Source organism: Pan paniscus, chromosome 13 (genome assembly GCF_029289425.2).
Source record: "Pan paniscus chromosome 13, NHGRI_mPanPan1-v2.0_pri, whole genome shotgun sequence".
In the NCBI taxonomy this organism is placed as follows: domain Eukaryota; kingdom Metazoa; phylum Chordata; class Mammalia; order Primates; family Hominidae; genus Pan; species Pan paniscus.
Window position 1 is genome coordinate 27,001,631 of NC_073262.2, and position 14,372 is coordinate 27,016,002.

Here is a 14,372-nt window from a genome sequence, read left to right on the forward strand (position 1 = left end):
GGGGTGGGGGGATGGGGGAGGGATAGCATTAGGAGATATACCTAATGCTAGATGACGAGTTAGTGGGTGCAGCACACCAGCATGGCACATGTATACATATGTAACTAACCTGCACAATGTGCACATGTGCCCTAAAACTTAAAGTATAATAAAAAAAAAAGAAAAAAAAACACATAGCTAAAGAAAAACTGCATATGCAAATCATACCATATTCATTTTTTTATTTAACTTGGGGATGGAATGGGGATAGCATACATTTTATTTGTACAATATTTAACAATCACTTATCCAAGGTGGGGTTTTATGGGGATTTTAAGCTTTCTGTTAAATACTTGCAGAAAAAATAGCAAGTACGATTTGACAGTAGTACAATAACCTGTGCCCAAAACACAAGAAATACAGAGTAAAGCGAAAATAACTGCTTACCAATATTCTGAGAGGTAACAAATGGGATATGGGTTGAGACTGCATAAAAAACGTACTGCTGGTTGAATATCTGAGGTAAATGATGTTCAATCAAGATGCTACTTGTATCATTTTGCCCATAAATTGATAAATAATTTTATGCATATCATACCAAATGTTCCTAAAAAGTAATCTTTCAAAAAAGTATAAAAGAGAAACTGGAAAGTATCCGTGATGAAGCTTCTTTCTTTAAAAAAAAAAAACAAAAAAAAACCAGTAATCAGTTTATTCCACTAAACCACCATCTGGCCATGGTTTTTTTTCCCCTACCACCTGCATTTTACTTAAATGTAGCTGTTACTTAGGGGTGAGGAAATGCAACAGAAGAGATTCTTTTTAAATTTCATGATATGATTCTATATTAAATTCCAAAGGTGTTGGGTTTTTTCCTGATTGTATTTTCAAAACATCACCATGAAAGATAGTGCAAGTTCATGGGACTAACAATCGTGAAGCACAGTCTCTTTTTCTGGAATTCACAAGGTACCTAGAATTCAAACAAGAATCACACATCACATGCTAAAAAAACTTCTAGCATCTAAAATACATACAAGAGCTGTGCAGGGCATAGACTTCAAATAAAGCCGAACACTGGTTAATCCATCAGTCCTATGGCAAGTTGATCATAAAGCATTCCTTACGCGGAGATCTGGGCAAGGTAAAGAGTATAAGTTAGAGCAGCAGCAGTTCTGATGGGTATCAGAAAGGCAAAATACAAGACGAGTCATGAGGAGCACCATACACATGAGGAAAGAGTTATTTGGGGGGTCTCAGTTTGCCCCAAAATGGATCACCATTTTTCTCATTCTTTGATCTTTTTTTTTTTCCAGTATCTCTAGCTCAAACTTTTTGTTAACTTGCCCACTCTGCACTGACTGTAAACCAAACACTAAATACCCTGCAAAAGAAAGTTTTAACAAGACTAGGTATAAGGACAGGTAGTCACTGGAACATTCTTATTTTACTGCTTATAAAAAGTTTTTCTATTAATAATAGTTCTCAAAAGAATACAAGTTTTAAAATTGGTTAGCTACAGTTAAATACAATACCCAGGATTTCTAAAAATTTTTTCTAACTTGAAAACATTTTATACTGTGAATAACTGGGTTTAAAAATTTTATCTCTAGTACTCACATAAGCCAAACATTCATCATATCCCTTGTTTATTTTTGTTTAACTTTTAAAAAGAAAGTTAAATGTTCACAACAGGTAGAAATTCATCTTCAGGAAATTAATGATTTTCTTGTATGCACATTCTCAATATTTTCCCTTCTTGATTGATTAGTTTTTAAATGGAAGCAAAACCAGATCAAGAAATTGAGAGACCAAGTACTTTGTGAAATAAAGAGGTGAACTCAACATTGAAAAGGGAATTGCTAGGAATACAATGAATGAGACCATGGGGACACACGTGACAGTTCTGAATGGTCTGCAGCACACAGACGCTATTACTCTTCTTTTCCTCCCTGCTTAAAGTCTGTTGACCTATGTATTGTTTATAAATAACATAATTTACTATTCCCAGAGATTACGTACATATATGTAAAATGTAGTGTACTGTGTGGTTAAATAACCATTTGAAGACAACACATTCACAGTGAGCTCCTGACAGTGACATGTAAAAAATTCTTTTATAAAATTAACATGGATTTTAAAATGACCTGACAGAAATAATACACAGCATAATACTGGCTATTTGTTGATTGACTGATTGGTAATCTGGAAATTCAGAAAATTAATGTTTTACTTTGGCCTGTATAAATTTGAGGAAGAATCCAATTGTATTCTAACGTAATATTGTTTTGAAAAGCACTTTAGCACCTGCCTACCATCAATTCCATTTTCTTAGCAAGGATAAGGCATGAACTATCCTAAATTAATATCAGTGTTAATTGTAAAAGCAATTTTGGGGAGGAGGCTAGGCTATGCTACCTATATCAACATTGGTTACCTCTAAATGTCATTGCATATTTTAAGTTATACGTTTAATTTGTTATCCCTGATTTGTTTTAAAGCAGTAACATCTGAAATCTGCTTAAAGTTTAATATCTTTATCCTAGGATAATTCTTTACATATCACAGACATCAAATATTACTCTGACAAGATGGCACCAAGCAGAAGTATAGTGATAAAGTTACAAGTCTCATAGCAGACAGTGAGGAATTCTGGGTAACGACACTTCCTGAGGTGATCCTAAAACAGTGATAAAGAATGTCCCACACACTGTTTGGTGAAAAGAAATACACTACAATTTTACATATATAAATAGAAAAAACTCTATTTTAAAAGATAAAATGAAGAGCTTTCCAGTGTCACAGCTCACTTAAAAAAATTTTAAATCATGCTTTAAATGTTCAAATATTCCCCAAACACAGCACACCTAAAAAAAATACTTAGGTAAGTATGCAAATTTTGGGAACTGGATATAAGATGGGGCTTTAAAACATGGGAAGAAGGGGGAAATGACACCATCTTTTCAAAAAACAGCACTTTTTTTTCCCCTACATTACAAGCCAGCACAAGAAATGCTAAAACACTGCTTTACGAATGGCCACTTATTGTTGGCACTAAGCATAGCTTACCTTTTTTTCCTTAAATAACACAGTGAATTTGTTACAAAACATGGATCGATTTATTATTCAAATTTTGTTAGTGTTTTCAATTTTATAATTTAGCAACCGTGGAACTGAGGTATACCTTGTTGAGGGAGGTTAAAGTAATGCTTGGAAGCCTCTTTACTGTACCCCACTTTGATGACTTTATGTACACAGAACAGCAGCACACTAAACATTCACAAGCTGTGTCATATTGGCATTACAATAGTCATTTATAGAAACAACAACAGCAAATGCAATAAAAACAAGTTACCCTTTTTAAAATCTGAAATGAAAAGTTTTTGATTTAAAAAAAATAGCAGTAGTTCATTTAAGGAATTAGTGTCTTCTGACAGACATTAAGAAATCTGATGTCAGTTTTCAAACACTCCATTAGCCAGGTCCAAAAGATCCTTGATTTGGAGAGGGCTACATTCTTCATGTACACTTTTTCAAAAGTTTCTTTATAGAGTTTGCAAGGTTTCTCTTAGTCTCATGTCCTTCACATCTGTGCTGTCGGCAATGCAGTAAGTCTCCCAGAGCAACATTTTTCAACAAAGGGTCTTCTTTCTTAACATTTCCAAGAGACATCCTACTCATTTTACACAGAAAATAAACTGTAAGCAGTTTCTTTAGCTTAGCAGCTCCAGTTCAGAGTCCCATTTCTTAGTGTGCACAGATGGCGCAACCATCATAGACTAGATTCTTTGGGAGGAAAGTCAACATTTGTCACCATTGTGACCACTGTTACAATGTCCTCTGTGGTAATAATATTTGTTAGTCTCTGCATCTGGGTAATTCTTTCACCTACACATCCAGCTGATAACCTGGCTTCTGCGTCGTGATCCCAACATTCTTCAATGGTTTCACAGAGCATTGCCATTCCCTAAAAGGAGAAAAACATATACTCAAACGCCACAGCAGTTTTTGTTTTCTATTAGGAAACAATAAAATTTTCATGAAGAAATGGCTATTTTTCTGGGTCAAAGAACTTTCTGTCAACATTCACTTTTATTGACTACCATGTGCAGAATCATAAAGAAAAGCACAAAGAGAACTTTTTTTTTAAGCATGAGACTATCACAAGAGGAATTTTTTTAACTCCAAAAAAAAAATCTCTATCCCTTGTTCATAACCCAGGTCATTTCAATGCTAACCCTTCAAATGGACTCAAAAATCAAGGATAAAGGGGACCTACCAATTTTTATTGTTTTCTTAGTTAATATCAGCATTTCTATCTTACAATTAAACAGAAGATCAGAAAGCCACCCTTGGGATTTCTCTACCTGGTTTTAGCCAGGTTTCTAGTTATATTTAGACTGAAATAACCAGGGCAATACTGTTATGTGCCTGGTCTCTAGTTTTAAAGCACTATTAAGACTTGAAAGTCTAAGCCGAAATTAAAAGGCTACAACAAACTCCCGTGGAGAGGAGAAAACCTGGTGCTTCATAAACTTTTTAAAATATTGTCATATTGGAAGTGGTCATCAGCAAAGTTACCCAACTATCCACAGTTTCCGAGTCTGGCATGCCTTTTCCCTGGGAAACTTTCTAAATAGATGACACAATCTTCTGCACAGGACCATTGAGACAAAAGCCCTCTAAAGCTCTGTAACTTTACAATCACCTTCAGGGGTATACAGACATAGCCCTAATTCTGCCTCTAGAACTCTAGAATATCCTGTGTGAAGATCACCTCCCAGAAAATACTTGCAGAAGAAAGAGAAATGTGCAGAGATAAATAACTCCTCTGAAAAGTGTTTTATTGGAATTTCAAATGAAAAGCTAACTGGATAACTTACAGCATGTTTCTGCCAATAATCTCTTAAAACAGGCCTCTTTTTTTTATGCACAACAACTTCCTGCATGTCTTCAAGAGATGGATGCTGGCCAATTTCCTCCTCAAATGGCAACATGTATTCATCTACAGGTCCTGAAAAGTAAGAAAAGTAAAATAAATCATTTTCATTAAAATCCTCCTGACTTTCAAACTGGTACAAACTTTCTAAAATATACTCTGTCACCTTTTCCCAACTGTTTACATGCTATGAGGACAGAAGAGAAACAGACTGTCAACTGTACTTATACCACAGTGTGACCAAACTAATGTATGGGAAATGAAAAGGCCTATAATTTGGCATGTAATTCCCTTAAAGATTGCATAAGGAGCTTTCTTATCTAGGTATAAAGGATGCCTATTTCCATCTGCACAGAGGACATAAGGAACAATCAGTATTTGTAAATTAACGTTATATAATATCCCTTTAAGGTACCCATTCCTTACAATTCAGATCAGAATGTTAACAGTGGTGCTTCCAGCTCTGGAGGCTCTAGGTGCAATCTATTATAACCATGTTTATTCTATGGCATATCCAAACCCCCTGCATGCCCCACATGAGGAATTATGCACCTCAGAGTCATACCTCTTCTCTACACTTCCTCACAACCGCTGCCAAAAAGTACGTTTATTTTTTAGAAAATCACAAACAGGCTCTCCAACTAGGGGTCCCAACAAGTCAGGATGTGCCTTCACAGACAACATTAAATAACATAAATAATTCCTTTTTTCTTAGGCCTACTCAGATAAATAGAAAATTGCATTTAGGAGTTAATAATAACATCCAGTAAGCACCTATCCTGATCAGGAACTTTACATATATTACTTACTTCACAGGGTTAAGATGGCAGTACCTCTATTTACTGATAAGAAGCTCAGAAAAGTTACATAATTTGCACAAAGACATACAGCTGTTAAACGGTAGAGCTGGAATTGAACCCAACTCTCTAAATAACTCTGAAGTCTGGTTTTAATCACTGGATTGCCTTCCTTTGACAGACACAGGTCACCACTGAGCAGTATCAGTGACCAGATAGATGTATGTGTGCATAAACACAAATTTTGTGAAGCTCTTGAAATGCACTAAATACTCCTGGATAGAATACAATCAATCATAAAGGGGTCATCTAACTTAACCCTCTTCAAATATAAGAATTATCTATGGCTGGACAGTTGGTCTCTGCTTGAGTACTTCCAGTGACAAAGTACCGACATTCTAAGGTGTCTATTCAACACTTACGTGGTGTACAGGCCAGCAACACTGCCGTCAACTGGTAGCTTAGCTTTTAAAAAATGTAGACTCTCAGGCTTCAACCCAGACCTACTGAGTCAGAATCTAAATTTTAACAACATTCCTAAGAATCTGGTATGACACATTAAGGTTTGAGAATTACTTCATTTAACAAACAAGTAACCATCAACAAATGTGAAAGCACCTACTTTAGCAATCAATGCTCACACTATCCTCTCTACCCCAATTTCTGACTTAACAATTGGGTTCTGACTTAAGAGTCAGAAATGCCTGACTCTGAAATTATTTCATGGCATTTAAGAAAAGTCAGTATCTAGCCTTTTCTTTTTCCAAAAGAACTTCTCTGAAACCTCTCTTCCCCATAAACAAAGCAATTTCTCCCCTAACCTCCTAAAACACATGCTTGTATTTCTTAAGTATTGCACTAACCCAGAAACATTTATTGAATACCTATGTACCGGGGAATGGGCCAGACAACTCACACTTAACTTACTCTAGAGTTAATTGTCCAGGATATATTTTATTGCCCTAACTAAACTGTATATTACTTGAGAATAGGGTCTTGTGTCTCCTAAATTACTTAATCCAATGATTTGTTATGGAGAGTTCATATTAATAAAGTTCTTATAAAATATATTTTCCTATAACATCTGCCATCTAACCTACTTCTGCTTCCATAAATGCACATCATAAATGTCATTCCTCTTAGAGTCAAAACACTCTGCATTCTTACGCTTCTTCCTAAAGACTTCTAAAATTATTCCAAAATTGCTTCAACTTTTCTTAGGTTTGGCATTGACTCCCAAGCCAATCCCTCAATCCTGGAAGAATGCCCATTTCTGAGCACTCTATTAAATTCCCTTTAATAGTACCCTATATTGAATTTCATATTCCAGTGGCAGTCTGTCCTACAACGAGAGCCTATTACAGTACTCAGAAAATAAAATATTGTTAGTAACATAGGTTACGTTGGTTATAACTTAAAATATTCACAATTTCTTCTATGGTCTTTGACAATCACAGGAAGTTTTTAGGCAATTATAAATTAAAACTTAAACAGATCAAGCTCATTTACATCTGTTTAGGAGTTTAGCAGTCAGCAAGTTTGCCTTATATTATTCAAATCAAAAAATGCTGCAACATACTTGAAGACAGAGTAAAGACCTTATGAAGGAGTACTAAAGACAGTGCTTGAAACACTAAAATAGTTCTGTCACACGAAATATCGTCTGAAAATTTACCCAGAAAAATAAATAAATAAAAGCAAATATCTATAAGACTTGAACATGGACTTCAATAACAAGAACAAGTAATAGAAACCCTTTAACCTGGGGGGCAGGACCCATATGACCTTAAAGCAGACCTCTCCCTATGTCTGGATCAGAGTTTCAAATCTAGGTTTCATCATTCACCAGTTTGAGGCTAAAGTAGGCAAACTACTTAATTTCTCTGCATCTCAATTTCCTCATATGTAAAGCATAATAACTACCTCTGAAACCGTTTTAGGAAATAACCTTAAGGTATGTGAAGTGTCCAGCAACATAGCTAGTAATGGTAAAGGATCAATACATAGCAATTCCTTTCCTCTCCTACCCCACCCACTGCTCCCCTGCCTCCTGAATTCTCTACCATCTCTTGGAGTCAATTAAAAAAAAACTGTACTTTAAAATACTACCTTGGAGTGTATCATCCCTTTTCATATATGTGTGGTAGGCATATATATCTTTTTTAAAAATATTTTTTTCCCTTACCATCTGCAGCAGTACAGCGAGAAGCCAGTTCCCATAGGACTAATCCCATGGCGTACATATCTATCCTCAAAAATGCATCCCTTTGGAAGTTTATAGCACCCTCTAATACCTCTGGAGCCATGTACCTCCGGGTACCAACCTGAAAAAGATGTTAAAAGCAAAGAGTACTCATTCATTAACTTTATGAACTAACATATGATTTTGTAAGATGAATCAAAACCAAATGTGGTCTATTACCAGGGTAAGGTATACAGACTATAGCGTATAAATAGAAAGATCCTTTCTGCGTATACTTAAAAAATATATCAACAGACATTACACTGGTACAGACTTAGAAGTTTTTATGTTCCCCTTTCTGGATGTAATCACAAGAAACTGAACCAATTGTCAGCTGGGAGAAGGATGCTGCATACTTTTCAATTGTACCTTTGCATACTGTTTGAAATGTAGCTTTAAAAAAAAAACTTTTTTTGAGGTCTTTTCTCTGTATTAAAAAAACTAATAAAATGTTGTAAAAAGAATTAGCTAAGTAAAGGACAGACTGATGTTAAAAAGTTCTATCTGTACAAAATCTATGTATTTGTTTATTCATAAATTCTTCTGTCTTGGAGTCCTTTATTTATATCTGTCCCCAACAATTTGGTATTTCTTAGTACTGTAACTATGGTTACTAAGCTAGTACAGCTAGCTTTGGTTGGTGCTTGACAACATTCATATATGAATGCTTAAAAATATTTGTGAGATAGCTGGGTACATCACAACATACTTGCGACGTATTCGAACTAGAGAGTAGTCTAGATATTGGTACGTCCATAACGCTCCATCCTTAGGTGGCTATAATCTCTACTCTAGACTAAAAGTTGGGCAATTTATGCAAATATACATGTAAAGATTTTTTTTAAGAATAAAGACAGATCACTAAGACTAAAGTTCAAGGAGAACACATTAAAGGGAAAAGTGGCTCTACTTTTAAAAAATTTACTACTCAGAATAATTATTTTAATTGTGCTATCAGTGAATGTTTCCCTAAAGCCTACTTTTCTCTTACAGGTAAATGTATGCCATCCAAGGTACCTACCTCTTTTATTATAAGATTATGGTTTATTTACCATGTTGACATAAAATGTTCCCTCTTTTATATGTGTTCTTTGTACTATATAAAATGTGCAATAACATGCAAGTCCCTCCAAATATTTCTGAAATTTTCTGGTCCATGAAATCTAAAGTCAAGGAGTCATTACTGTAAGCCAATAATTTTTAACTAATCATAAAACCCAATTGTGAAGGAGTTAAAAATATGACATGAATGAGTCAGAAATTTTTTTTCTCAAAAAATGAGGGAGGGCTTATGAGGTACCAAATTAAGAATATGTTCCCAGAATTTAGTCTTACGATAGTCTATCATTCAATTAGCTTAGAAGTTTGTCCTCAGGCTTCCTACACAATCTTGGTAGTAGTCTCCACAAAATTGCCTCCATTCCCATACACATTTGCAGTCAACTTTTCTAGAGCTATATGGCTACTGACCATTACCCCAAACTACATTCTTAAATAGTTAGTCAATACTGCCAAAATTGGTGGTGCCATGACATTAAAAACGTGTCCTCAGGAACCAATAGGATATGCTGGGGAAAAGAAACCTAAGAATTAGTTGGCCAAATAATTTACATTATATGAAAGATGAAGAAATGATAATGTCGAAGGCCTGAACCATTTAGCTTTGTAGAAAATGTCACCTTTTAGGTTGAACTGGTTTCCCTGATTAAAAGGTGATCTTGGCTGGGCGTGGTGGCTCATGCCTATAATCCCAGCACTTTGGGAGGCCGAGGTGGGAGGATCACTTGAGGTCAGGAGCTCGATACAAGCCTGGCCAACTTGGTGAAACCCCATCTACACTAAAAATACAAACATTAGGCTGGGCATGGTGGTGCATGCGTGTAATCCCAGCTACTCAGGAAGCTGAGCCAGGAGAATCACTTGAACTTGGAAGGCAGAGGCTGCAGTGAGCCAAGATCATGCCACTGCACTCCAGCCTGGGTGACAGAGCGAGACTCTGTCTCAAAAATAAATAAATAAATAAAAATAAAAGGTGATCTTGTAGGAATGAAAACATCTTTTCCAGCCTCAAAGTTTCTGAGAATAAACTGTATGGATAATGTTCTTTTCCCTTTTGGCCTTCCTAGAGGTTCCCATTACTAAGATCTCTGTGCATATGGATATATAGAGAGGTGTGAAGAGTTACCTAATTCAGGGGTTTACAAGTGCTCTGAACTCTGGAGAGAATTTGGAGAAAAGCCATCAAGTTGATTAAAGAAATTAATGAAGCAATAAACAACAAGAAGCAATAAACTATTATTGCATGGGAAAATGGACAGGGAATCTTAATGCACTGTAGTAAGGACAGTGACTAATTATTCTTCCACTCTTCTTAAGATGGTGAAAGAACTAACAGACTAAAACTACGGAGTTCATACGAAGAATTCCCTAAGAATGAGGTCTGTTAAAAGGTGGTGGATTATTCTTTGATCAATTTTTCAAAAAGAATCCTATGACGTGTGTCTAAGGGTTGCTTTACGAAGTGCTTGATCTAAACCACCTGAGTCCTCTACCATCATATGAAAATGTCTTCCTCAGAAACTTTAACAGATAACTCTATTAGATGCTGATTTAAACACCACAACAATTTTAGACTAATTCAGTCCTGACATGCCATTCTAAGAAAATATGGAACAAGTTTATTTTTTCTTACATTTTATAATCATCATCCTTACCTGTCCATGGGTATCGCCTGCAGACTTGCCAGCCTCAAATTTTAAGGCCAACCCAAAGTCAGCAATGCAAGCTGTCAGGTTGTTTTTCAACAGCACATTTTTACTTTTGATGTCCCTTGCAAATAAAAAGAGTATTCAAATTAAGTTTAAACTAGTTACCTTTTTAAATTTTTTATTGAAAGCAGAAAAGGGGGAATATGTACACTATGAAAAAATAGTTACTTAAAATTATGAAATGCAGAGAAAGGGAGACAAACAAAGCTCAGAGCCCCATGCAGCCTTAAACACAAGAGCACGGTGACAAACCCCTATTCATAACATGGACAATAAGAAGGAATCCTACCTATAAAGCAGTTATATAAAAATCTGCCATACCAAAAAGATATGTTATCTATGTCACCCACCTACCTATCATAAAACTACTGTTAAGATAATATCTCAGAGTTCTGATTTGCAAACTCCCATAGAAACAGAAATTTTAAACCAAAATGAAGAAACTTTTAAAAAATAGCTGAATTGGGGCCTTCTGCTTACTGGTAGAGACCTACATTTTAGAATAATCCCTTATTATAGAGGTTCTTATATTCTTCCACCTGGTTGTAGAAAAGCATCTTATGGAATGAATAACAAACTTTTTACCATAAACATACACTGCTCTAGCTAGATCCTGGTGTTCTGAAAAGGGTAACAGTTTTAAGGCAGTAAGATATCCTCTTCTACACACCTGTCTCAACTGGCTCATCCTAGAGATTACTATACCCTAGTTAAATACATCCATGCCAATGACTAGTGGTTAAATTTATGTACAGACATATAGACCAATAATAGGATACTGAAAGCACAAGTAGACACTCCCAAATGCTATAAAAGCTAATCGATCTTAGTTTCAAAAGACTTTCAGGCCCTTAATAACTTTGGGGGTCCTTAAGGATTAATTCCCTATGTGACCAGGTAGGTCAAGGGAAAATCGAAGACGAGGCCAATAGACTGCATGTAAGAAAGTGAGAAGAAAGAGTTATTTCTGAGGTAGACGTCATTTAAAGTTTGCAAAATCAGAACCTAAATTAGAGGCTGACTTACAATAATGCCTCCCAGCAACCTAAAATATCGCCTGGTGGCACTCAGCTAAGTATCTGTTCTGTGAATCAGTTAATGCCTACTTTTCAAACAACCATCTTTAAATGGAACACAAGACAACAAACTGAATCCCACGTTCAAGAAAATTAAATACATGGCAAACTGAATTCCATGTTTAAGACACAATCATTTTTCCTTTTGCGGGCATGACAACTGTTGGGTCTAAGTACTATTTCTTCACTGGACAACTGTTTTAAGTGATGCCTCCCTTTAAGACTTGGCTCAGGGTAAAGATAATAAGGTCATTCAAAAAACAAGCAAGGAAGACATTCAAAGTCTCTCCTTCATTACATGCCCTTGGATAATAATCCCTATTGATAAATCATGTTTTGAGGTAAAACAAATGTCTTTTTCCTTTGAGATCGAGAAAATATAGTTTATTTTCAATCATGCTTTCAGAAATGAGATGAAGTAGATCATTAAACTTTACCAATAATGTTAACATATACATTATCCAAAATACTTCCTGGCCAATCTCAAAGCTAATTTTAAAAAACAAATGAAAATTGACTGTCTTGTAAAGCATGATTGCATAACAAACGAAAAATTAAAATTTACCCAGGGGCTTAAAAGTTTAGTAAATATATACTCAATTATCTGGGAAAACAATATAAATTTAGTCTACCTGTGAGATATGGCAGGTTTGTGGCCATCTTTTAGGCCAGGTATATCCTCATGTAAATATGCCAATCCTCTAGCCATGGTTTCTGCAATATGACACAGTTCATTCCAAGAGACCACATTAGCCTTAAGAAAGTCTGATAGTGAACCCTAAAAAAAGAGGGAAAAAAAGAAACTTATGTTCTTGACAAAGGCCATATGTATAAGGAGACTTTTCTTTTTACCTATAAGAGGTTGTGAGTTTCCCTTTCAGGGAAAAATAATATCCAAGAAACAATCTTTCTGGAATGGTTCAAATGGTTCAAATTTCCTTCCATTTCACATTAATAAACATTTGACCAGAAGGAAATACCAGAGCTTTAAACTTTTGTTACAAGAATAGTCAATTTCCACCAATCTATAAGACAAGTTTGTTTTTTTTTTTTAAAGACTAGTTGAAAATCTAAGGTTCTAGAAAATATTTTAAAAGTTAAAATATCCTGACTATAGAGTTGTTATATCATGGGACTAGCAGAGCACAAAATAACAACATAAAATAACAACTAATATGTAGAATATTCCTCTAGATTGTTGTTGTCCTTTAGGTCAAGATAAGAGAAGTAAAAGAACCACTTACATTTCACAACGATGAAACCAATTACCAAAAACATAATTTCCTACTTCATTAATGGTACTTTCACACTGACTCTAAAAGTAGAAAAATTGAGGAAAACTAGCAATTACATTTTGGTGATAATTACCCTGCAAGTTAGTGACAGATCAAAGATCAGATAAGTTTCCTGACTCTGGTTTTGTCACAAGCAAGACTGATTAAAACTTAAAAAAATGGTTCTCGTAATCAAAATGAATTGTAAATGGTAAATGAAAATTACTAAGCATTACCTACACTAAAATAAATGTTTGTAAGAGTAATTACAGCACAAGAAATAAGGAACAAAAGGGTGGTTTATATGAGTAGAGTTTTAGGTTAAAAAGTTGCCATCTTTGCTCTTTTATTAAAATAAACTACCTTTTAAAACATTTTTATTCAAGAATGATTTTTATTTTCAGGTTAAATATTAATCAACTATAAGATGTCTCGAAAAATAACTCTGAGGGTTTTATAGCCAGCATTAGGTAGGCAGGCCAACTCAGACTTTACTAAAGTAAAACGTTAAGTAGTTTTACCTTTTCATGAAATGCTGTGATCAGCCAAAGATCCACATCAACACTGGTGCCTCGTTTTTCTGCACCAATGAACTGTAATATGTTCTCATGCTTCATTCCAGGCAAACTGTAGACTTCGTATTCATTTTGCCATGACTGTTTGTCCTAGAGTCAAAAAGAAAGAATAGTAAGAACACAAGGAATACAGGTTTAATAAACCATGCATAAGAGATTACTCAAATAAGTTCCAAAGTAAAACAAAACAAAACAAAAAAGTCTTAAAAAATTTTTTGTTCTGTTTTGTAATAAGAAAAAGCTCTGACAATAGGTTAACAAATTTATACTAAATGCCTGCCCTTTCCATTCCCTCAAAACGTACTTTTCTGTGTTTCTAGTTTACAAACACAGAAGGTGATCGGAAATGCTGCATTCTGTATCTTACAATGGCAACACATAAGTTACTGCAAGTATTACACTGTAATTTCATCATGGTGTGAAGTTACTTGTGGTACTATTCAGAATAATCTCCTTGAAAGATGAAATTCCGGCAGAATGACTTCCTCTAAATAGAAAACTTCTTCTTTTCAAAAACTAACATAATATCAAACATCCTTCAAAAAATGTTTAGCATACCCTACAAGGTCTATGAGAAAGCAAGGGGCAAAGATATGCAATGCAATAATTTAAGACACCATATATTCACTTGTGCCTGCAAGCAATCCATGTCTACTAAGTATCTACTTATAAAAGATTAGCTTCTTTTCACTACTAAAAGACAATAATAGTGAGAGGCACTA

The 14,372-nt window shown here is 34.9% G+C and overlaps 1 protein-coding gene across 3 annotated transcripts in view; it reads right to left on the reverse strand.

Moving 5' to 3' along the window:
• Nucleotides 1-204: 204 nt before the first annotated feature.
• ACVR2A (activin A receptor type 2A) overlaps nucleotides 205-14,372 on the reverse strand; it is an 87,206-nt gene continuing 73,038 nt past the window's right edge. For all 3 annotated transcript variants that reach the window (XM_055108464.2, XM_055108465.2, XM_034954026.3), the window contains 6 exons: nucleotides 13,597-13,740; nucleotides 12,434-12,579; nucleotides 10,672-10,786; nucleotides 7,901-8,039; nucleotides 4,863-4,993; nucleotides 205-3,946 (listed from right to left, as the gene is read on the reverse strand). In XM_055108464.2, the coding sequence (XP_054964439.1) occupies nucleotides 3,752-3,946; nucleotides 4,863-4,993; nucleotides 7,901-8,039; nucleotides 10,672-10,786; nucleotides 12,434-12,579; nucleotides 13,597-13,740 (870 nt within the window). In that variant the 3' untranslated portion in view covers nucleotides 205-3,751. The remainder of the gene's footprint in view (nucleotides 3,947-4,862; nucleotides 4,994-7,900; nucleotides 8,040-10,671; nucleotides 10,787-12,433; nucleotides 12,580-13,596; nucleotides 13,741-14,372) is intronic.